The sequence below is a fragment of the Wolffia australiana genome, chromosome 17, assembly GCF_029677425.1.
Source record: "Wolffia australiana isolate 7733 chromosome 17, ASM2967742v1".
Lineage (NCBI taxonomy): Eukaryota > Viridiplantae > Streptophyta > Magnoliopsida > Alismatales > Araceae > Wolffia > Wolffia australiana.
In genome coordinates, this window is record NC_135851.1 from 7,516,302 (window position 1) to 7,540,996 (window position 24,695).

The following is a 24,695-nucleotide window of genomic DNA, read 5'->3' on the forward strand; positions in this document are numbered from 1 at the left end:
TATACTCGATCCACGCCCACAAACATTGAAAAACACTACACTTTATAAATAAAAACCCCCTGGGTGGCATCCAAGGCACGGCTGGATCAGACTACGGGCACAACCCTAGGGTTGGACGTACCCGGCACCGTGATTTTTGCCCAAAAAAAAATGACTAAATGACTGAAATGACTGAAATGCCCCTATGGGCTAACATGACGGAGGGTATCTATCACTCTATCCTCACATAAATCTCAGAAAGATAAATCATTCTTAGAGAGATAAACCTGCCAACGTTAGTCATCATTATTAGAGAGATAAATGTAAAACGAGAGAAAACATACCAGATCCACAAGAATATAAGAGAAAATATGTCTTCCCACTCTGGCAACCTTGAGAGAGAAAGTAAATTAGCCAGGGGGCCAGTGCATCTGTCGCCCTCCAAGAAGATGAATGTGAAGGTGGAACACAGATTGACCTGCAGAAAAAATTCAGTCAAAAAAAAAATTAATTTCATAAACTGTCAAGCAAAATCGAAAATCAAAAAATTCAGATCAGAGGAGGTCGTCAGGTGCCCACAGCCGTTCGGTCCGTCGTTGATCACGATCCTGTAGCCTTTCTGATCTAGCCCTTCTTGCAGAGCCACGAGCTTGGTTACATACATTAGGTGGCCCAGAATTTCCACGTGTCTCGGCTCCGCCTGATTAAAAAAATATAATAAAATCATGGAAAAAGTAATGGGTCATTAGCTTAAATACATAAAATGGGGAGGTGATTAGGAGATAATATCGTTGTTAGGGATCTTAACCTTTGATATTCCAGTCAGCCCGTCCTTAACCTTGGGGATAATTATAATGTGGGTCGGCGCCTGAGGAGAAATGTCCCTGAATGCGAGCGCCTGAGTTAGAGAGAGAATGGGTGTCAGAACAGTCTGATGAGAGAGAAGCGAGAGATTCAGTTTAAAAAAAAAAAGAAATTACCTTATCGTCCTCATAAACCACAGTTGCGGGAATTTCCTTTTTTATGATTTTATCAAATCTGAAAAGAAGAGAGTGGTTAGTAAATTCTGGAAAGAACTGTGCATTGAATTTTGATCTTCGAGTAAAATTCTGGGTTCCATGGCGTGATATTAAACATTATTGAATGGAATTTGTGCTTTTGGAGAGAAAATCTGTCCATTTTGAAGTAAATTTATTGGATTGCTTCCTCAAACATTAGTGACAAATTTACATTAAAATCATGTGCCCATAGTTTCTATAATATCAACAAAAAAATGACACGTTCAACAACAAAAATCAATGTCGAGATTGCCAGAGACGATTTTGCATTTCAAAGGGCAGAGAATCATCACAATGCCACGAATTGATGTCGTCAATAATGTTTTTAATAGTATCAACCATATACTGGGTAGAAGGATAATATGCGATTTCGCCTCAACTAAATGTATCAAAACCATGGAAGGAAATATCGAGTATTTAAAATTCAAAGCGGATTCAACTGATCCTTCATGAAGTCGGAAAATTTTTTTCAATTTACAAAAACCCAAAAAAATGCATAAGTGGAAATTTCAAATTCGTAGTTGGATTTCGAACACGAAAAATAAAAAATAAACTCTCACGCACGAACACAAAAACAAACAAATGACAATCAAATAAAAATTCTCATAGGGAAAATGACAGATCACCCACACCAGAAATGTAGCAATCTACATCTATCAGCTCTTTCGAAGCAATCCAAACAAATTTCAGAAAGAGAACCCCGAGGCGTCTAAAAAGTTGAATCAATCGCACAAGAAAAACAAAACTAAGAACAATACGCATCTTGAAACAATGCAAACAAAAAGCTAGAAAAAAAACCAAAACGGTTCCAAAATTCTAGAATCAATTGCACTAAAACTACAACAACTAGAAACAATCCACTTATATCAACTCTTTTGAAACAATTCAAACGAAAATCTAGAAAAGAACCGCGACACATCCAAAATACTAGAATTAATCGCACTAAAACTACAACTAGAAACAATCCACTTATATCAACTCTTTTCAAACAATTCAAACGAAAATCTAGAAAAGAACCGCGACACATCCAAAATACGAGAATTAATCGCACTAAAACTACAACAACTAGAAACAATCCACATCCAGCAACTCTTGTAAAACAATCCAAACAAAAATCTAGAAAAGAGGCGCGACACATCCAAAATACTAGAATTAATCGTACTAAAACAACAAAAACTAGAAACAGTCCACATCTATCAACTCTTTTGAAACAATCCAAAAAAAAATCTAGAAAAAGAACCATGACACATCTAAAATACTATTTTCAATCCAAATTACAAGCAGAATCCTTACATCGTCGGCGCATCTGAGTAAACAGCCGATCGCGCAGCCCCCTCTTCCGAAGCCATCTCTGCACCTATTCACATGACCAACACCACTGCCAATTAAGTCCTCACTCTGGAACATTCCAAAACTACCTTAAGTGGGCATAAAACTAAAACCAAAATTTAAACAGTCTTTCGGTAAACCCACATATTTGGAGGGAGTAGAATAAAATATGAAGCATTACAAATCTACCATCTGTGGACATATGAATAAGAAACATTTTTAAAAATTTCTGCGATTCCATATATTATTAGTGGATTATTAACGAATATTTCGAACTACCGTCAGCGGACATAAAATTAAAAGAAAAATTAACAAACTTCGTATGCAATTCTGAATTTTAAGAGGGTGTAGAAGCAGATCAAGACGATTTCAAAACTACCATCAGGGAATACGAAATTCAAAAAAACTATTAAGCAGACTTTCTGTAATTTGTTGATTAAAGTTAGAGGATTCCAAAACTATCAATAAAGTTAAAAAAAAGTAAACCAAATTTCTGAAATTTCGTATTTTCTGAAATACGAATATGAATTTCAAAAAAAAGTAAATCAAATTTAAATATGGAACATTCATAAAAGAAGTTTAAAAGTTTTGGAATAAAATTTAAAAAAACTTTAAACAGACTTGCTAAATCTCTAAAACTGCCTTTTGGGGGTTGTATTATTAAATATAGAATACTCTAAAACAAACGTCTGTTGATATAAAATTAAAAAATATTTAACCTACTTTCTATTCGTATTTCTAGAGTCTGGAGAATTAAATCAAGAATACTCCAAAATTACCATCAGTGGAAATAAAACTAAAAAAATTAAACATACTGTATGCAATTAAATCTGGAATTCCAAAATTACCATCAGTGGAAATAAAACTAAAAAAATTTAACATACTGTATGCAATTAAGTCTGGAATTCCAAAATTACCATCAGTGGAAATAAAACTAAAAAAATTAAACATACTGTATGCAATTAAATCTGCAATTCCAAAATTACCATCAGTGGAAATAAAACTGAAAAAAAATAAACATTCAGCCTGCAATTACGCATTTAAGAGGTTGTAGAATTCCAAAACTACCATCAGTCCAAATAAAAGTAACTAAAAACTTTGAAAAAACTTTCTGAAATTCATTATTTTTAGAGGGATAGAATCAAATCTACCATTCGTGGAGATAAAACTAAGAAAAAATTATACAGACTTTCTGTAATTCCGTATTATTAGGTGTATAATTGACAAGTATTCCGGAACTACCATCAGTGGGTATAAAATAAAACAAACTCCACACAGACTTTCTCTCCGATTTCGTGTTTTCTAGGGTGAATAAGTAAAATTAGAAGATTCTAAGACTATCAACAGGGATATATTTAGATGTGTAGGATCTGGACCAGCCGGACTGGACCGAACCAGGACTGTGGGTTCACCATTTAGGGCGGACTGGCCTGTCAATCAGGATTCGCTACGTAGGTCAAACCGAAACATTCAGACCAGGCTTAAAGAGTCGTCCCAGCTTACACTTCTGCCTCCCACACCCGCTCTTTCTCCCGCTCCAGCTTCATGTCTCTTCTCGGGTCGCGAGAACCCATCGCAAGCTCTTTCTCTATTGGACGTTTCTCCCTGCTCTATTTTACGGTTCTCCACGAAACAAGAGAGTTTAGAAACAGAGAGAGAGAGAGAGAGAGTTTAGAGAGAGAGAATTTAGAGAGAGAGAGAGAGAGAGGACAGCCAATTCATGACCTGAAGTTCGAAAGCTGGTTACGTTGACGGTCAATATAACCATAACTTGTCTACTTTGACTTTGACATTGACTAGTGTACTGGAATTGGACCAAACTTTAGGCGAGGTTTAGGTATTTGCTATAAACAGGGATATAAAGCTAAGAAAAACTTTATACAGATTTTCTGCAATTGTCCAGTTTCAGAGGGTGTAGGGTTAAAAATAGGATCTTGATTTTTTTTTTCCACTGATAAGCTGTCGTCTATGGGCAAGTCCTGTGGAGTAGCAGCGGAGATGAACGCGCTGTGCCTACGAACGGGGAGTTCTTCTCTGTTCTTGAAGAGATCTTCATCCTTCTTCAAGCGATCTCCGTTGATTGATGGCTCTCAAAGAAGAAGATGTTTGAGCGTAGCTTCTTTGAGAAGTTATCTCCCCCGCGGTAAGGCAATTTGAGCTGTATTCGAAGAATTTCGACGTAGAATAAGGAATTTTTTTTTATGGGTAAGATTTTTTTTCTGTTTCAATTCTTCCGCAGGTTACGATGTGATTGAAGAGGACCTGATGAGGGAATTTTTCGTGGAGAGGCTTGAATCTGGGGATTTGATTTCCAAAGTTTCTGATTTGCTTTGGAGAAAGGATTCTTTGAATTTACAAGCGGAGGGAGAAAATGCTGCCATGGAAGGTCTCCGGAGCTCTGCGCAGGTGGGTTGACGGTGGTTGAATTTTGATTTTTCGATGGAATTTCGGCTGAGGAGTTGGTTTGCTTTTCATTTTCTAGTCTGCGCAGACTGAGGGGGTTGATGATGGCGATGGATTTCTTAAGTTGGCGAAAGCAAGGGAGTGGGTATTGGGTGATGATGATGCTCCGAATAACAGGAAGACTATTGCAAGGGTTAGAATGCAGTTGAATTTTTTTGGGAATCCATCATTTGAACTTTCATTTTAATGTGATTCTTGATAATTTCTTGATAGTGAGTTTTGGTTCCTCAATGATATTTATGATTTTATTTTCAGGATGTGAAGAATGATAGTGACAAAAGGAGGAAGCTCAACCTTTTGCGATATGCAGCTGTAAGAATGTTGCATTGTTGACCTTTTAGTCTACTAATCCGTATCAGTGTTGACCTCGTTACTTTCAAAATTAAATTCCCAAAACTAAGTCTTTAGAAAGTATAATCGTTTTTGGTCTGCATATTCTTTTTCAAATTATACTTAGATCTACATATGTGTAAATCTCAAAAGTTTTTTGTGGAAATTTGGGGACTTATTTACCCTCTTCTCGGGTTATCTTTAATATAGCTTAAAGTATTATCTTCCTAATTACGAATCAAATAATTGAAGTTCTTCTCCTATATTTTATTATTTTCAGCTCAAGAAGGAGCTTACCCTTCTAACCATCGGGCTCGGCGCAGCATGTAGTTGCTACTGTTTGGTAACCATATCGCCTGAGGTAAATTCATTATAATATTTTCCAATCCTACCTTTAGGTCGTCAAAAAGTATACAAATTACAGATTGCGTTCTATAATAGAGTTATTTCTGTGATCTTCACTTTCTGGGCTCCTATTCTTAGACGAGGGTACGATTTTTCAGAAAAAAATCCTTATATAAGGGTAAGGCACCTAGAATGTTAATTTAGTTAGGTTTTTATCTCCCATCTCTTCCTCTACAGTTTCCACTCTCTCTCGATCCCAATGGACTTCAACAGTTTGTACTTTTGACGTCTTGATCCTTGCTAAAATATAATTAGTGATCAACTGATCGTATTTTGATATCCTTAAAACATATGGAATGACGATTGATTATGTATCAGATGGAACTCATCACCTTAAATCTAGTTAATGCGTGTCAACTCATATTATTTGAATCTCTCTCAAAGATATTTGAATGATTTTTTTTTTATGCAGGCCGCCATAAGCTATGTTTCTGGCGCCCTTCTAAGGTTGGTTTTAGCAGAATTAAAATAACCATTGTTAAATTAATCTCTCTCACGGAGGTTTATCACGATCGTTCAATATTTGTCACCGTTTTATTCTGTTAACTCTCAAAACAGTTGTCTGTATCTTCAGCTCTTAGCTAACCACGTGGACAACTTATCAAAAGAAGAAGTTCCGTCGATTTTCTTGCAGAAGAAGTCCAAAAAGTAGGTTTTCCGGGGATTTACATCTTATTTCTTTTTATCCACCCTTTATTTTCGAAAACTTTATGTTGAATTACTTGTATTATTTGATCTAGAATCGGAATAAGAAGTGAAGATCTGCAGAGCACATTTGAGAGAACAGTCAGAGGGTGTGGAATCGCTCTTTCATCACCCAGGCTTGTTTTCCCGGCTGCAATCTACGGGTTATGGGCTCTTTCAAACCAATTCTTCCATGATTACTTCGACTTTCAGGTAGGCCTTAATTTGTCAATATTTTTTTTTTGAAGAAATTGATTTGTCAATCATTTACTGAATGATCTAATTAATCCTGTAGATATTTTTTTTATTCACTTCTCTTCAACTCATGTAGTTATTACCTTGAAAAGAGATAGACCCCCGTGATTATAAAAAATCTGTGTTTTGGTCTATCTGGATATGGGATCTTTGCAATATGGTTATTTTTAAATTCTATGCATGTCTTTTTCACTAATTTTATGGGATCATTTATCGTTTACTGTATGATCTATGTAATTATGTTTCTAGATCATTTATCTTCAGCTCGTATTTTTACTCCCTTGACAATGGATAGATCTCATGATTGTACATTACTCAAGTGAAATTAGTGCCTAAGTTTAGTTTATAAAAAGGAAAATGGAGAGCGGCAGAAATTATTTTGTTATAAAAGTTTTCATTTAAGCTCTTTATCGATTCTGTTAAAAAAAAACATCAAAAGCCTAATCTTCTCATCTGAATTACGATTTCTAATTAGATGGTTGATTCTCCTCAGCTGCTTTTTGGAATGCTTGGTCTGTTTGCTTATAAAGCTGCGGCACTGGTCCAAGTTTACAGAGACAACAAAGACTTGAACTTAATCCTCCCAGAAGATGATATTTGATAGCGTGGCATGTACTTATATTTTTTTCGCATGAAGTAATATTTTTAATTGAAGAGAAGTTTTGTAAAATTATGGAGAGAAGAATGTCCTACAATCTTGTATCCCTCAACCCCTCCATATTTCTGTCTTAGAAATTCCATTTTTTATCAAATAATTAATGGTAAAAAGACTTATTCAGAAATATGCCATCAATATATATAAGATAGGCAACTATGGCCAAACCACTTATCCAGATCATAATATCCTCAAAGGACAAATTACTGTTTTAGAGCAATGGGGATTTCTAATTTCCATGATACTTCTCAGTTGCCAAACTCCTAATCGAGATCATAATCCTCGATGTACCAAATTCTAGTGTAGATCATTGGGAATTTCTGATTTAGATGATAATTCTCAATGGCCAAATTACTAATACAAGAGAGGTCCTATATAGTGAATAAAAAGTAAACATGTTTGTTCTGTTCTTTTTGTGCGAATTGATTCATTCTGTTTGGTTTTCCAAACAGATCAAAAACAAATTCGAACAGAACATTGCACAGACCTGTGTGCGGTTCTTTTGTTTGATTTGGGCAAATTTTGTTATAGTTTTGTGCAAATGTACGAATTTTGTTCGTTTTTTTAAAAGAACAGAATAAAGAACAAGGCCCTGTACGGTTCTTTTGTGCGAATTTTTTGTTCGTTTTAAACAAACAGGACAGAACAACCATGTCTAATACAAAGGAGGTCAAAAAAGGGGTAGTCAAAGTCAGACTCAAAACAAGGTAGGGGTCAACATGGGCCAGAAAGAGGTTCATGCAGCGGACTACCCTAATTCAACAGAGTAGAAAACTACAGAAGGTCGTCACGAACAGGTCTGTCATGAAAGACGAAGGACTAAGACAGGCCAACTAAGGAGAAGAAAGTTTGAAAAGAAGATATAAGCCGCGAGGGGCGAGGAATCAGCGCCTGTATGATGATTCAAGGATCGGAAGGGGACGATTTCGGTTGGGAAGGATGACGAGGGCATCAGTCAAGAGGTGTCAGAACAGGTGCCGGAAAATGATGAACAAGGTTTGATGTCTTCCTTCTGGTTTGGTACCTCAATTCTGGTACATCAGCATCAATCAGATTCTCAATGGCCCAATCACTAATCTAGATCATAGGGAACTTAAGAAGCAGTGACCAAATAACAAATCTAGATCATGATGATGATATGATACTCGCTCGCATTTACGAGCATCCACCCCGAGCCATTTAGTCCAGCCGTCTTCTCTTCTCTCTCGTTCTCTTCTTCTCTTTATCTTCTCAGAACTGCTCTCATGATACGGTATTGAGCATCATTGTGAATGCTCAGTCGCTAATTAGGAAGTTAGTGGTCTAAATAATTAGGAAGAAAATGGGGGACAGCGAAATCGCTAATCTCGATCATAATTTCAAACCCCACAGCAAAATAAATGACTTGCAACGAGGAGGGTCGGCGCAATTAAGCCAAGGACATTAAATCAGGACAATAAACGACAATGGATGGATGATATTATTGTCGGTTTACCAACTCAAGATATCATAACCACTCTTTCCTATGTACATCTCCTACCCTTCGAGAATGCTCAAAAGAAAAAGAATCATACTAACCACGTCACATTGCCGCATCGTCCACAGTTTTCTCCAAAACCTGGAAAGAACAAGGAAAATAGAGAAAATAAATCAATAAATAAGAGAGGAAAAAAAGAAAACATCCAATTTCACCTCGTTTCTGAAGCTTCACAGGTTTACTGCCTTCTCTGCCGCTTCCTTGGCTCGGAAGTTGTCCAGGCTGCGATATTCTTCCCTCAAAAGCCTCTCCAGCTCAGAATTCTTCTCCAGAGCTTCTTTATGGTCCCTCACCTTGCGAAAATGGTGGAAAGCCCTGCAATCAATTCATAATTAGGCAGGTATGTTCATGGGTTATGTTGAAGAACAACATCCTGCTTGAGGATGAAAAGTAGCGCCCCAGCTATCAGCTATAGCTTTAAGCACAGTTGGTAAACGCTTGAATCTAACAAAATACTCACGTTCCAATTAAATGTGTGTTGACTGAAAATCTGTTGCGAGAGATTATTTAACTAATCTCAGAGTATTCTACAGTATCATTTTCTATGAGATTAGTCACTAGAGAAGTACTGATTCTCCAGCAGATCAATGGAATAAGGCGAACCTAAATTTAGAGATTTTAATACTCCATTTTCAATGAAATGTATTTTCTGAAGAAATTTCTCTTGTGAGAGAACATGGAGAGATGTAAGATTCAACAGAGTGAAGAGACATTTTTTGACTCCAATGGGGTTTAGAGGAAAAAAAGGGCAGGGGAAAAAGTAAAGAATCCATTTTCTGCATATAGAGAAGGTAATTCGCACATGATGACAGGGTGACAAGGAAAGGTAAGGAGATTTACCAGTACTTCTCGAGTCCATAGAGATTGCCCTTCTTGTAGAACTGCAGAGTAAGCTGTTCAAAGTCCTTGTATATATCTTCGTTGAATTGCTTTTCCAACCCATAACTACAAAATAAGAAATAAAGGAAACCCAAGACAAGGCGTCAATTTTAGAAAGAAGGTTATCCAGTTGAGTTTGTAAGATGGGAATGATTTGACATTTTCACCTGTAAAATCTGAAAAGGCATTCGATTCCATAATTGTACTTGGCTTCTGCATCTTCCAGCGCTAGTCTCTTAAAGTCATCATACATTGAAGAAACGAAGATGTCTCTCAGGAAGAATGACCAAAATCGATAGAGAGTGTTCATTTCCTGCACAAAGTACAAAAGATATGAGCAGAAACATAATAGTTAAAAGTGAAATGACGAAAATAATAGTTAAACGTGATTTAAAGGTAACACTCAGACTGGTTTCATAAGGAAGTGGTTTCAAAAGAGCAACCCCAAAAATTCATCGCAAAACCCACTTCGAATTGGTAGGAAAAGCTTTAGCTATCCACCCAACATACGACGGAAAACGTTATCCAACAATTTTTTCAAACAAAATGAAACAAAAACCCCTTTTCTTCCAAAAAAAAATGATGAATGAACTCTTCCAATTAAGGATAGCTTTTGATACAAATTACTCAAGGATGAAGTCATGAGTCACCTCACTGCAGCCAATCCCCAACTTCTTGCGTTCATTAAGACATCGTTTATAGAACTTCAGGTACCTGCATTAAATAGAGATCAATATTTTCTTTCATCCAGAGATTACTATAAAAACCCCTCTTACTTCTGTTGCTTGAACCCATTTTCTTCCAAGAGCTGATGACTTGGGTGATGAAACGGTGGGAAAGACTTGGGCAAAGACCCCACCGGAGGACTCCCAGCTGAAAGTATTCCACGCGGAGATCCACTCAACTTGGACATGAGACTGAAAATCAACAGAGAGAAAAAACTCTAAAACCTAATAATAACGCAAAGATATAAATAATAAGAAAATGGAATTAACTAACCCATGACTATCTGGAGGTGTAGAACCAAAGAAAAACCCAACAGAGTTGCTTGGCGGGCTTTCGGACGCAACACCCAAATGACTATTCCGTCCTCCAATAATGTTCTTGAAGTTACCTGGAAAGAGACGGAGCTTTTGTCCTGACTGGACCTTGCTACCTGACTTAATCTGCCACCTTCTTGAATTAGAATGTCGGTGGGTCTCAGAATTAACTTTCAAATTAGCAGATGGATGACTAGAAGTAAATGATTTCAGCTCCACATCCTTCGTCTCTGCACTTTGTGTATTTTTCTTATTGGACGATCTCTTTGCCCTCAGTTCCTGTGAAGTGATTTATGAAACAAAGCAAGTAATGAAAAGGTAAAATAAAGCAGGAAGTCAGGCCGTGCTTAATTCTCAAATACCTGCTCGTAAAAATAAAGACCATCATTTATTGCTGTAGCAACTTCACTTGATATAGGTTCAGATTCCTTGACGGCTGGGTTACAATACTCATCCAGCCTGATGTCCTGTAGACCACGAAAAAAATATGTAATATTTCGTAGTTTAAAAGATAGAATAGTGATCGTCCAATTACCATATCACAGCAAGTATAAGATTAAAAAACAGTTAGCTACATGTTTTGGGTCGTATTAAAATCAAGATTAAATGTGATTAATATGGAAGGATAGTTAGGTACAATGATGATGAATCATGATTATGCCAACTGTTCCACAGGTTGACAGTTGGAACCAGTTTTTTAAGAAAAAAAATCAACATCTTCATGATTCTGCCAACAGTTGGAACCATTCTCATCAGTCATCCCCAGTTATGACGAAGATGATGATTTTGTCATCTTCATCATATAAGCAACGGACAACAATGACGATAACGTTGGGATTAATCTATTAATCTGTTTGCTGCTGTGAGCTTCTCCTCGTACAAATATCAAGATGTCAAATCATCTTTTTCAATAGTCTGAGACAGGATGACGACACGATGACAAATCGTCATTGTTTCACACGATTGCTGCAAAGAAAATGATACTGGTGATTGGGGGATGATGATGACAAGTTCATCCGGAAAAGCAAACAATCAACACAACTGGCTATTGAAATGAGTCAGGATATATATCGGAATAAATATTTTCATCTCTTTGATGTCCTGGCTCATTTTTCAATAGCTAGAGTTCGTTGCCCCAGGATGAACTGGTCATCATCATCCCCAAATTTTCATTATTATCATCTTCACTGCACGCGCGTGAGAGGATGACCATTTCTCATTGAATCATCATCCTGGCTCAGACGAATGACGATGATGATTTGCCATCTCATCATCTCGTAAAAGGATGGTACAAAGATGAGAAGCTCATAGCAGCAGCCAGAGGAAAGGATTCATCCCTTTGACATTATAGTTTTCATCATCATCTACCGCATATTCCATCATGGGAGACTTTTGACACTCTTGTCAGTGATTTGGGACGACTAGAGGCTGTACCTGCGTAACTATAATTAACTTATCTACATCATGATCCGTGACCTCAATTTCATCCTCCTCATCACCTATCCTGCAAAAAAATGAGAAGCACCTTTAGGAGACGGACGATTTCCTAAACTTACGCATAAAGTATAGGTTTAAATATGGATGAAAGTACAAACTAATTCAGCGTCAGGTATACCTTTTTAAAGGTGGGACACTAGTTCTATGAACGTCTGAATTATCTAATTCGAGCTCCTCGTCAAGCATAAATGTGCTGTGATCACTTGAATCTGATGGATCAACAGCAAAGACACTAGAGAGACCGCCAGGCTTCTTGGTTCCACTTAGCAAGGGCACCGATACTGCATTGTTAAGATAAAGTAAGCTACATATCTTAGACCAGTGTAATAGACATTATACCAGATGAAACATTTCTAACCATTTTCAGAAACCTTAACATTTGCCTCTGAAATTTCATGTATTTTTTTCGTACCTTCATTTATGGCCGCGAAATTAAGGTAAAGTAGGCATCACATCGTAAACCAGCATAATAAACATCACACCAAATGAAGCATTTCTAACCATTTTCAGACAACTTTATATCTGCCTCTGAATCTCCATGCTTCTTTTTAGAACCCTCACTGTTGGCTGCATTATTAAGATGAAGTAAGCATCGTATTCTAAACCAGCAAAATAAATATTAAGCTAGATGAACCATTCCTAACCATTTCCAGACAAGTTTATATATGACTCTGAAATTTCACGTCTCTTTTCTAAACCCTCATTTTCTGCCTTTAAGACCTCAGACTTATCTTCATTCAAACCTTGTAAGTCCTCTCCTTTGTCAGGATCACTCTGAGATGCCTTCTCCAGACCTTCATTTGAAGACAGCAGCCACTTTGACCATCCACTACGCCTCCTTATCTTGTCTCCCTTTTGATAGAGCCGATGCAAATATAGAATAAATATCAAATTGTGGCTCCAAATGTGGAAAAAAGCTATCAAATATTGACCTGAATTTCAATGAGCGTAGAACTCTGAAGAGCGTCCAGAATAAAGTCATTGGTCGTGTTCATGCGTCGGACCTTTAAAAGGGCAGATGCATGGTTTAAAAACAACATCATTTCACGTAGAAGGAAAAAAGAGACAGAAACAATACCCTCTTAAAATCTGCGATTCTCGAGACGGGGACAAATCCTTGGTCATCAAACAAGGAACGCAAAAACCCATCGGTGCACAGATTTTCATCGCTGCAGGATGGCAAAATTAAATGAAATGGCTGGGTAGGACTCAGAAATGATTTATGTGGGTACTAATAAAAGCATAGACAGACCTGAAGTAATACTCAATCTGTACAACTATGCTTTTCTTCAAAGCCATCTCATCTGATGGAGGCGTAGGAGGAGTAGATGGAGGAAGAGGAGGAGGATGCTGCCCATGATGCAAAGGACTAGCAGGCATGTAAAAAGGAGGACCTCTATAAGATTCCGAAGGGACAGGCCCATAATACATTGGAGCAGGACCTGAAATTACAACACTTGCATTTCAATAAAAAGTAGATTTTTTAAAATCAATACAAATCAAATGAGCAAGACTCTTAACCTGGAAAAACTGGCCCATTAATGTACCCAGGAGCTGGGCCCAAAAAGGGTTGAACTGGCCTCGCAAAACCCTTACGACCCACGCCTTGCCGGGTGTTGATGCCATCTCTAGGGTTTAACCCACGATGCTGTCGCCAGCTGGGGTTAAGCCGACGGGCAGAGGGATCTTGGTTGAGCCTCTGACTATCATGGGGAGGAACAAAGTTCTGCATAGGAGCTTCCCAATTAGGGTTTACCATGTGAGGTCGAACGTTGGGGAACGGCGGCGGGTAGGCCTGGTAACCATAGTCTGGAACAGGGAGATGAGGTCCTGGTACAACGGGGTGGTAGAAAGGGGGAAAGGGTTGAGGATAAGCCAATGGAACACGATAAGGAGGGATAATGTTGGGAGGTGGAGCATGTTTAGGGGTAGATTTGTGTTGACGTGGGTGATTTTTCGACGTATTAATGTTGCCCGGAAGATCTGCCTTGTGTGAGCCTTCAGATCCCTGGAATAAAGTATACAGCTTTTACTGAGGGTTACTCATGTAGAGAAAACAATGGTAAAAACTGGCATAAAAATATACTCAGAGAGGAAAAAAATTACTCCCAGAAAATATGTATATATCAGATGATTAAAACACAAAGGGAAGAGAAGAACACAGAGGAAATGATGGACGGACAGAAAGATGATCTGATCTGTATCACGAGAATCTAGTTTGAATTAATTTACCCTGGTCAACAGTGAAGAAAACTGCAGGCATAGGAAATATTTCATTGAACGTATTTCCAACTGTTTAAACATCAGTTTTACCCATAAATCAGATAACGAATCGGATATTCGCTTTAAGATGAGCATGTCAGCAATATTTTCCAAACAAAGTGCCTTCGATACGCAAGAAACAGTTTAAAAGAGAGTCCAAACGATCTCAGGATCATAAGAGAAACAGTATTCACGGTACAAAGCCTTCGGGACAGTGAATACTGTTAATGAATCTTAAAAAATGAGAAAAATAAGAAGCAGATATCACCCATCTAAGCAACACAAAAACACCGGATCAGAGAAAAACATCTCAATGGTTAATTCAGAGGGCAAAAAACAACATGCACAGGCACAATTAACTTAGAAGTAAAAAACACATCTCCACTACAAAGAAAACTTCAAAAAAATAACAAAAAACAAATGAAACCCACAAAGAAATGACAACAACGATTCCAAATCTCGATGAAAGAGGCGAGTAATAAACCTGCATTGAAGCATCAGATCTCAAAGAAGCAATCTCAGCATCGTCGCCGCCATTCGCCGAGGCCGACGCCGCCTTCGACGCCGGCATAACCTTTGAATCAGAATCCAAATGCCCTTTCAACGCCGCATCCTTAAGAGCAGGCCAAGCCTCAGATCCCATGACAGCTGCTGTTTCCCTCTTCAATCCCTCTGAAGAAGCGCCAATCGCCTTTCTCCAAACAGACTTCAATCCAGAATCCTCCCTGAACTTCTCCGCCATTCCATCATCATCCCTAATCTCCGCCAACAATCGGCAATCCCCATTAGAGCCCTCCATCGCCGAATCGAATTGAGACAAGAAAAACCAATTTCTCAGGATACCCAGCGATCAAAAACTCGACTTGCGAGTGCCCAAGTGATCATTCTCCCAAAAATATACACCGCGCGGCGATCTGGAGACGAAATGCGGGTCAATTAGGGTTTGAGGGGGGGATTGGGGGGCTTCAATCTCGCTGCTCCGCGATCCTTCGCCACATTTCCCGGTGAGAGGAGGTCGGGTTTAGGGTTTTTGGGGGCGCTTAACTGGTGTAGCGAGTTAGTTCTTCTGCCGCCGACGGATTGCAAGGAGATATCGCAACAGTGTGTGTATGAGAGAGAGGGAGAGTAGAACTGTTAATAGAAGATACTAAGGTGGGGTTGGGAGCTAAGGAGATACATATATATGTGTGTGTGTGTGTGTGGCTGATTTGTAGGAGGTATAAAATTAAAGTTTGAAATAAAGAAAAACATTGGTTGTTTTGCTTGGATATTGATGGGTTTGATGTTTAATGGATAGTGGTTTATCTGGGATACATGATGTTACTCTGTCATGGTTTATAGGAGGTATAATAGTAATGTTTGAATTAAAGAAAAACATTGGTTGTTTTGCTTGGATATTGATGGGTTTGATGTTTAATGGATAGTGGTTTATCTGGGATACATGATGTTACTCTGTCATGGTTTATAGGAGGTATAATAGTAATGTTTGAATTAAAGAAAAACATTGGTTGTTTTGCTTGGATATTGATGGGTTTGATGTTTAATGGATAGTAGTTTATCCCGGATACATAATGTTACTCTGTCATGGTTTGCAGGAGGTATAATAGTAATGTTTGAATTCAAGAAAAACATTGGTTGTTTTGCTTGGATATTGATGGGTTTGATGTTTAATGGATAGTAGTTTATCCCGGATACATAATGTTACTCTGTCATGGTTTGTAGGAGGTATAATAGTAATGTTTGAATTCAATAAAAAACATTGGTTGTTTTGCTTGGATATTGATGGGTTTGATGTTTAATGGATAGTAGTTTATCTGGGATACATGATGTTACTCTGTCATGTTTATAGGAGGTATAATAGTAATGTTTGAATTCAAGAAAAACATTAGCTGTTTGGCTTGAACATTGATGGGTTTGATGTTGAGTGGCTGGTAGTTTATCTGGCATACATGATCTTACTCTCATGGTTTGTAGGAGGTATAACATTCAAGTTTGGATTCATGAAAACCCTTGGTGGTTAGGTATGTACACTGATCTGCAAAATAAAGTGGATAGAAATTTAGTTTTTAATTGATTGGTTTGATTCATAATGGCTAGAAGTTTATCTGGGATCCATGATGTTACTGTCGTTATTCGTGCAAGATATGATATTCAATTCTTGATTCAGGAAAATCCTTGGTTGCTAGGATTGGAGATTGATTTGCATAGAAAAATGGATATAAATTTAGTTTATCTTTAATAAGGTTTGATATTTAACAACGAGTAGTTTATCTAGGATCCTTGATGCTACTCTGTCCTGATTTGGATTCAAGAAAACCCCTGGTGTTTTTTTTTGGAAACTGATCTGCAAAATAAAGTGGACAGAAATTTGGTATTTGTTTGATCAGTTTGACTCTTAATGGCTAGAAGTCTATTTGGGACGCACGATGTTACTATCAAGATTTGAGCGAGATATAATATTCAAGTTTGGATTCAAGAAAATCCTTGGTTGCTAGGCTTGGAGATTGATTTGCATAGAAAAGTGGATAGAAATTCGGTTTTTCTTTGATAAGGTTTGATATTTAATGACAAGCAGTTTATGTGGGATACTTGATGCTACTCTTTCCTGATTTAGATTCAAGAAAACCCTTGGTGGTTAGGAATGGACACTGGTCTTCAAACTAAAGTGGTTAGAAATTTGCTTTTTCTTTGATGGGTTTGATATTTAATGGCTAGTAGTTTATCTGGGATACATGATTTTACTCTGTCATGATTTGTAGGAGATATAACTCTGTCATGATTTGTAGGAGATATAACATTCAAGTTTGAATTTAAGAAAACCCTTGGTTGTTAGGCTTGGACACTGATTCGGATAAAAAGTGAATACAATTTGGATTCCCTTTGATGAATTTGATATTTAATGATCAAATAGATAATGTGGGATCCATGATGTTGCTGTGTCATGATTTGTTGGATATAGAACATTCGAGTTTGAATTCAAGAAAAACCTTGGCTTTTAGTCTTGGACACTGATTTGCAAAAAAAAAAAGATAGAAATTTGGTTTTTCTTTGATGGATTATATATTTCATGACAAGTAGTTTATCTGGGATCTATGACGTTACTCTGTCATTAACTTTTCATAGATTTTGTATTTGAAGTTTTGGGGTTGATTTGTAGGAGGTATGGCATACATGTTTGAATTGAAGAAAATACTATGATTTAGAGAGATCGAAAGGAAAACCACATTGGTGTTTAGTCTTTGACACTTATCTAAAAAAGTGGATATAAATTTAGTTTTTCTTTGATGGGTTCGATATTTAATGGAGTACACTTTATCTGGGATCTATGATATTCTATCATGAATTTTTACGATGTTTTATTCAAATATGAAGGCAGGAGGTATGTCATACAAGTTTGAATTCAAGAAAATCCTTGGATTTAGAGAGATTTGAAGACAAAATTACATGAACAATCAGTGTTTAAGCTTGGACACAAATATGCAAAAATGGATAGAAATTTGTTTTTTCTTGTTCTCCTATTTGTTCTCCTTCTCCTTTGTTCCCTCATTCTTCTCCGTCCTCTTTTGCTACTTATTCCTCTTCTTATCCTTGTATTATTCTACATTTCCTTCTTCCTTATTCCTCTTCTTCTCCTTTTTCTTCTTCCTTATTTTCTAATTCTCCTTCCTCTTATTCTCCCTTCCTTTTTCCTTATTCTTCTTCTCCTCATTCCTCGTATTCTCCCTTTCCTTCCTCCTTATTCTTCTTCTGCTCCTTCCTCTTTTTCCTCTTCTTCTCCTTCTTCCTCTTCTCTTCATCTCCTCATTCTTCTCCTTCCTCTTTTCTCTTTGTTCTTTATCATTTTCTCATTCTTCTTCTTATTCTCCTTCTTCTCCTTATTCTCATTCCTACTCTTATTCTTCTCCTCCTTCATATTCTTATCCTTATTCTCCTTATTATTCCTCTTCTTCTTCTTATCCTTCCTATTGTTTGTCTCATTCTTCTCCTTCATCTCTTTCTCCTCATCCTTTTCCTTCCTTTTTTTATTCTGAGGGTTTTTATCCATATTTAATAGTTATTCTTGTTTTTGTTTCAAATATTTAATTAACACCATTCCATTTATATTTATTTTGATCATGTAGTCTTCTTTTTCATGATTACTGTAATTTTCCATGTGTTAGGTTTTCCCTAACTGATAGTAGTATATTTTTTTTAACAGTTTTTAATTGATTATATTAAGTTTTTTATGTTCTTTTAGTTGGAGTAAATACATAAACAATTATGCACATAACTATACAAGGCCGGTCATCCTCTTATGATATTCATAATTATGACAACATATGGTAGTAATGTCACACCCCAAGTCACATTTGAGCCGGAGACCCAAGGCCATTAGGATGGGAATGTCAGAACATCCCATTGGGCCCAAAGCCATCCACATTCAAACATATTGGTCATCGTAGACTTACTTCACATCAACTGGTGATGGATTGTATGCATGTCTATCATGTCATGAGAAGAACACACACAATACAAAGCAAGTGATCAAGTGACAATCAGACATGATCACTAATGTATTTTTGATATGTTTCATGTATTTTCATCTGATATGACATGACGAGCTGAAGGTGTTATCAGCAAGCACCAGTCATCTATAACCCATGTTATGGGTGGTTAATAAGATGGAGGGACACTTCGACGTTGATCTTTAAATGACCATACTTCTGATGAGGAAAAATATGTAATTATGTGTTTCATTTGCTTATCATACTTGGCTTGGGACTTTGCTCAGAATGTAGCATGTAAGGAGCTGCCGTGATATGCAACACAAGTCGACTTTGACCCTCCAAGCGCAAGGGTTATTAACAAATGGACAATCCACATGCACACTTGCATAAAATAAGTGTTGAAGAAGTTATGTGATAATGTCCATCGCGTATTACTCATGATATATGCATGGACGGTGGAGAATGAGGCTAATCACCCCTTAGTGAGTGGACGAGAAGTGGGCATTCAAGGAGCAAGTAGACACCATTCGAGAGCTTGTTGGTAGGCACAATGACAAGAATGCATATTAATCATTGCCTACATTATGGATGATTTTGGACTAAATTCTGAGGTGTATAAATGGAAAAATGATTATTCAGTATTCTAAGTTAGATGTAAAATTGTATAGCTATCGTCTGTTTTGGCACATCTATGTTTTGATCACTCTTAACGTATCTAGAAATAAGAGGATATTAGTAGTCATCAGGAAGGGGATAAAGAGCATCAACCGAATGTCTAACGCCAAGCAACACATCCCATGTGTCGCTCACATCTTCAACCTTGTCATCTAGGGGACAATTAAAAGCTGTCCATTCCCTCCACCCGCCTAATAGTCCCCAAATAAGAAGACATGAGGACAACTGATCAGTTTGATAGTAATGAGGATAACTTGCATGGAGATATATTTTTAACACCCAATGATAATGAAGGAGTATGACTTTTACTATATTTTCGAGATGTCAGTATGTATCAATTTAAGCTCTACCTAGTGACTTGCGGAGTATGCCAAAGTGTTTGAACATAACCCATATGTTGAGGGTAGTAACATGTTCATGTTGGACTACGTGACACATTGGAACAACGATTATTTTATGATATATGCTGATGAATAGACATGATGACCTTCAAAACTTTTTAAAGAGTTTTAACCCAATAGGGATGTCTACAAAGATGTTAAAGGATAAGTAGGAGTTGGTGAAAGAGTTTTATCACATTCTTGGGCGATTTTGTGTCTCCATTGATAATGTTAGTTGGATTGTAACTCCAGCCATATGCTATGGGATATTCATAATTGAAGGTCTCCAAGAGCACATCGACAATGTAGTCAACTAGATACAAGAAGGAATATTTTTCTCTAACAAAGGCATCTGCATAAAGGAGATTGCTTGAACACGATGACGAGTCACTAATCATGCTTGCAAAATTACAAATAATAAAGGGTTATGAAGTCATCTTAAATGAAATAAACATGCATTTATGTTAAATTCCACATTTATGAAAATATTTGTTCATTACGTAAAATGTTCCATTTTAATAGGTTTTTTTGCGTTTATAAGCATAGTAAGGAATCTGATGGTTAAATAAAGAATAAAAATTATATAAAAAAATGAATAATAACATAAATAAAAAAATAAAAAAATGGGCCGCAGCCACGCCAAGACGCAGCCTTGGCCAAGAGCACCGCACACGCTGCCGGCAGCCGCGGCCAAGGCCGCAGTCGCAGGCGACATGCGCAGCGCAGGCACAGCCGGCGGCCGTGCCTCAGAGCAAGAGAAGAGATTTGTCAATGCCCTATAGTAAGTGTGGATTTAATTACAGTTATTAGGGAAAGAAAATAATATATATACCAAACGCTGTTTTTTAAACTGTTAATATGGGATTACAGAATCCCATATCTCAAACGCACTCGGGCTGGGCCGATAATGGAATGAATGATCGCGGCCCATCAAGCCGAGATCTTAAAAAAAATTCAAAGCAAAACCCGTCCGGGCTTCGAGCCATCCTGGCCCGAAGCCCGCGTTAGTTCGGGCTTTTATCAATAAATGGGTTATAATCTTGATCGTCGATCTTCCTTTGGAAGATCGAACGGTCAAGATCGTCTTTTAATTTCTTTTCTTTTATTTTCAGGTCGACAGCTCATCCAAACACGCTGCTGTGGATGAATCAAAAAATGCCGTGTAGCAGTGGACGCTGACGTGGAAATGCTGACGGAGCAAGGGTCCACCGAAAATAAAGGGGTCCATGGCTATGATTTAATCGTAGCCGTTGGACCCCCTGGAAGGGAAATCGGATGGTCAGAATGACCGCCGATCGTCCTCTTCATCCCATCGTTTCCTCCGTCGCCGGCGAAGTCAATCCGGCGACGCGAAGGCGGATTTCCGCTGATTCGCCGTCGGAAACTTCACCGGAATAATCCCATACCGGTCAGGAAGATCATCTGACCATTCCTGATCTATAAAAGGATCATGAATCACTGAAAACATTATCTTTTGCCGCCAAACTCAACGCCCATTTTGAAATCAAAACTAACGACGGAGGGGAGATCCTCCGCCTTTTTCTCAACTCTCTGGAATCTCTCGGTCAACGGCGGTGACAGCGCAGCGACCTGAAGGGAGATCAGGAAGAGATAGGAGAGGAAGGAGGAGCAGAGAGCTTACCAGAAGGACGACGCGGCCAGGGAAGGGTCAGTAGCCGCCGGCGATCCCGAATTGGCATAGAAATCCGGTAAGTGCTTTGATTTAGATTTCTTTCCATTCCTAATTCACATAGTTTCAAGAAAGAAGGAATAATCTCATCAAACTTTTTCCTTGAAATCGAATGAAATCGATTTTGAGTAAAAACATAAAAAATCTTCCAAAACTCTGTCAGACATTTCGTCAAACATATGATATGCAGTCTTTAATTTCGACCTTTTTAAATCATTTTAAATATTTTCAACACGATTAAAAATCTCTAAAAAAAATACCATAAAATCAAAGGATATATAATTCCTGAAATAAATCATATTCCGATAAAATATATGAAAATATTCTCTCGTCCTTGCCAAATATGCTACAAATCTCAAATATTCACTGAGACATTTCTACAAACACTTAATATGCCACATTTGACTCTTATGTTTATCCTATAAATTCACCTCGAAAAATTCTAGAAAAACTTCCTAAAATCATTAATCTGCTTCCTATACCTACCTATAAAGTCTGAGGTCGAAATAAAATCAGTAAGGATATTTTCCTTTATAAATCACCATTAAATCCTTCCTTACTTTCACTTAGAGATTAAAACTAACACCTAGTTGAGTTTGGTAGCCGTCCTACTCATTAGTTAAGTCTAACTCTAAGAGCCAATCCCTGTGGAGACGACCTTACTCACCTCTATACTTATCTGAGTAAGTTTACTATTACAAATTCTTATTTGATCGAAGCGAAAATAACAACGACAAATTAAAACCCCATTTTCGCCTTCATCACACGACCCTTGCATGCAAGACAGTGTAATGTAAGTTGGTGTAATATTTATTGTGGGAAAATGAAACAATCACTGTACTCACATTAATGAATACATTCCAGAAAGGGTCAATGCTTGGTAAGAGGGTCAAAGCGATATCAATCACATATATCTGATCTCTCTAGCACGGTGAATTATCATCACATGTTATTGCTTGTTCTATTAAACCTATGAAATCCTAAGCAAGTGAGTGGATTCTTGGCTATGGAGCACTATGCAAAGTCCCTCATTCCCGAACTTGTGTGAGGTCAGCTATGGATGAGTTTAATGCAAATCTGACAAAAATTGTGCCTAATGAGGGAGTTTTTACACAACTCGTTTGTATGGCATCTCAAAAGAAAACACTTCCCCTTACTTGCCATAGTTACAATAGTATCATTGTCCATTTGTACGATGAATGAACGATCAGAACAAATGTTCTCTATAATATAAGTTATCATCATCTGCTAGATGGAGGCAAATTACGTATCTAATTTAGTTTAATTGTAATTTTAATTTTCCCAGATCAAATAAATTTGATAAAAAATAGAAAACTCACTCAAATGTATAGTAGTAGCGAGGTCGTCTCCATATGGAATGGCCTTTAGATTTGAAATTAATAATTGAGTCATAGTTAAGGATAAGTAATACTACTAATTAAGATAGTGAATATAGTAAGAAGATAATTAATTAGTAGGTGAGGGGTAATATATAACGGATTAGATGATTAAGATAATATTTAATTTTAATGACGTGGGAGAGAACTAGATAAAGAGAGAGAATATAAGATATTATTTATATCTTTTTATAGAGATTAGAGATAATAAAGGAGATATTTGAAATGGATTAATGGTATTATAGTTATGGGTGATGTTAAGACTTAGATTGTGAAGAGTATTTTATTTGTTTAATAGTATGTAAGGAATTATGTAGTATGAATATTTATTTTAATATGAGGTAAGGAAAAGAATGAAGAATGAAGTAAAACTAACGATAAGTGAAAGAGGGTATGAGAAGTTGAGTTATGGATTAATGAAGGACAGAATACATGTATATAGATATTATTAGAATTTAAGAGTAAGAGAGATAGATAGGATTATAGAGATTATCCAATGTAGAAGAGGAATAAGTGGCTAGATAAGGAGGATATTTAAGATAAATGAGTTAAATAGATAGATAGAGAGATTAATTTTTTTGTTTTATTTTAGAAGAACTTAGGTGGAAGGAAAAATAATAAAAGGAGAGAGGAGAAAATAGAGAGCAATTGAGTAATTATGTGTATCAATACATAGTTAAGAAATATTATATAATAACATATTATGGTTTTTATAGTTTATAGATTTAATAGATATACTTATTGTATTTTTTAATATTGTAAAAGCAGTAAAATTCTTGTGAAATACTGAATGCTCAGAAAGTGTTTGTTAAAATGCATCAAATGGGCCAAACATGGAAACAAGATAGAAAACCATTTCTAACTTTGACTTGAGAAAATTTATGCATCCAGAGAGCGTAAAATCATAGAAATCTACCTCATAGAGTTGAGAAACTCACCTGAATCGCCCTGATTCATGCAGTTAGAGATTGGGGCCATCGATTGCCTCCTCTTAGCTTTGGTGTGCATCTCCTGCTGCCTTCCTTTATGCTAGAGTGAATCCAACGAGTTCTAGGACTGCTAAGGCACCGTACTGATTGTTCCAAGCAATGGGGGAGACATCATTTCTCCCCCTTGCTCGTCTCACCATCGGATGGGTCTCATGACGCCGACGAATCAATGGATTAGAAGATGTTGAACTTGGGGGTTTCAAGCCCTTTTAAAGACTTTGGAGGACCTCTCATCAATGTAGATCTCTTGGTCTGGCCTTTGGGATCCTCTGAAGGCCGTTGGATGGTTGATGGTCCCCCCTTTCTACCATAATCCACCATTCAGCTAGTAATGTCAATGGCTAGGGGCGAAGATGGACAAATCTGTTGGGTTCTAGAGGCCTTGAAATTGATGAAGAAATTAAAACATTTCATTGTGGAAGACTTAAGCGGAATCGAGCAGCGTGGATAAAACCGTTGAAACAAAGTACCTTTGCACAGATTGCATCTGTGCTTTCTTGGATCCCAGAGCGAGACGAGTTGAACTGCTCAAGTATGCAGCCTATAGACATATCCATGCAGTCCTCGACACGTTGGATCTCATCCTTCTCTTGACTAGCCCTGCTCTACCACTATTGTCTTTGTTACGCCATCCCAATCGCATCGGGCATGGAGAAGAGTCATGGGGGAGAAGAGAGAAGAAGGGGAAGGCCCCTGAACAACTTTGACCTGGGTGAATTTTGTTC

At 37.3% G+C, this 24,695-nt stretch overlaps 3 protein-coding genes across 5 annotated transcripts; 1 reads left to right on the plus strand and 2 right to left on the minus strand.

Annotated features, from left to right (window-relative positions):
- Positions 1-233: 233 nt before the first annotated feature.
- On the minus strand, positions 234-3,994 carry HIT3 (HIS triad family protein 3). Of its 2 annotated transcripts, none has more exons than XM_078589415.1 (6): positions 3,870-3,994; positions 2,331-2,394; positions 960-1,017; positions 788-877; positions 559-679; positions 234-457 (listed from the first exon to the last, which is right to left on the minus strand). In XM_078589415.1, the coding sequence occupies exons 2-6, from the start codon at positions 2,384-2,386 to the stop codon at positions 390-392; spliced, it is 393 nt and encodes a 130-aa protein (XP_078445541.1). In that variant the 5' UTR covers positions 2,387-2,394; positions 3,870-3,994; the 3' UTR covers positions 234-389. The 2 variants fall into 2 exon arrangements, with proteins under 2 accessions (XP_078445541.1, XP_078445540.1); XM_078589414.1 differs by having other exon boundaries at positions 3,779-3,969.
- Positions 3,995-4,319: 325 nt separating this feature from the next.
- Positions 4,320-7,173, plus strand: LOC144714479 (NF-kappa-B inhibitor-like protein). The gene is made up of 9 exons (XM_078589230.1): positions 4,320-4,509; positions 4,606-4,772; positions 4,849-4,962; positions 5,085-5,141; positions 5,440-5,520; positions 5,977-6,011; positions 6,123-6,212; positions 6,305-6,461; positions 6,997-7,173. Exons 1-9 carry the CDS (start codon positions 4,335-4,337, stop codon positions 7,102-7,104), a joined length of 984 nt encoding a protein of 327 aa, XP_078445356.1. The 5' UTR covers positions 4,320-4,334; the 3' UTR covers positions 7,105-7,173.
- A 1,384-nt stretch (positions 7,174-8,557) lies between these two features.
- Positions 8,558-15,496, minus strand: LARP1A (LA RNA-binding protein). Of its 2 annotated transcripts, none has more exons than XM_078588993.1 (17): positions 14,837-15,496; positions 13,612-14,098; positions 13,343-13,532; positions 13,169-13,259; positions 13,023-13,094; positions 12,834-12,942; positions 12,592-12,657; positions 12,209-12,371; positions 12,028-12,097; positions 10,956-11,060; positions 10,553-10,872; positions 10,330-10,470; positions 10,204-10,267; positions 9,721-9,866; positions 9,515-9,619; positions 8,830-8,989; positions 8,558-8,755 (listed from the first exon to the last, which is right to left on the minus strand). In XM_078588993.1, exons 1-16 carry the CDS (start codon positions 15,149-15,151, stop codon positions 8,845-8,847), a joined length of 2,589 nt encoding a protein of 862 aa, XP_078445119.1. In that variant the 5' UTR covers positions 15,152-15,496; the 3' UTR covers positions 8,558-8,755; positions 8,830-8,844. The 2 variants fall into 2 exon arrangements, with proteins under 2 accessions (XP_078445119.1, XP_078445118.1); XM_078588992.1 differs by having other exon boundaries at positions 12,735-12,942.
- Positions 15,497-24,695: the final 9,199 nt, after the last annotated feature.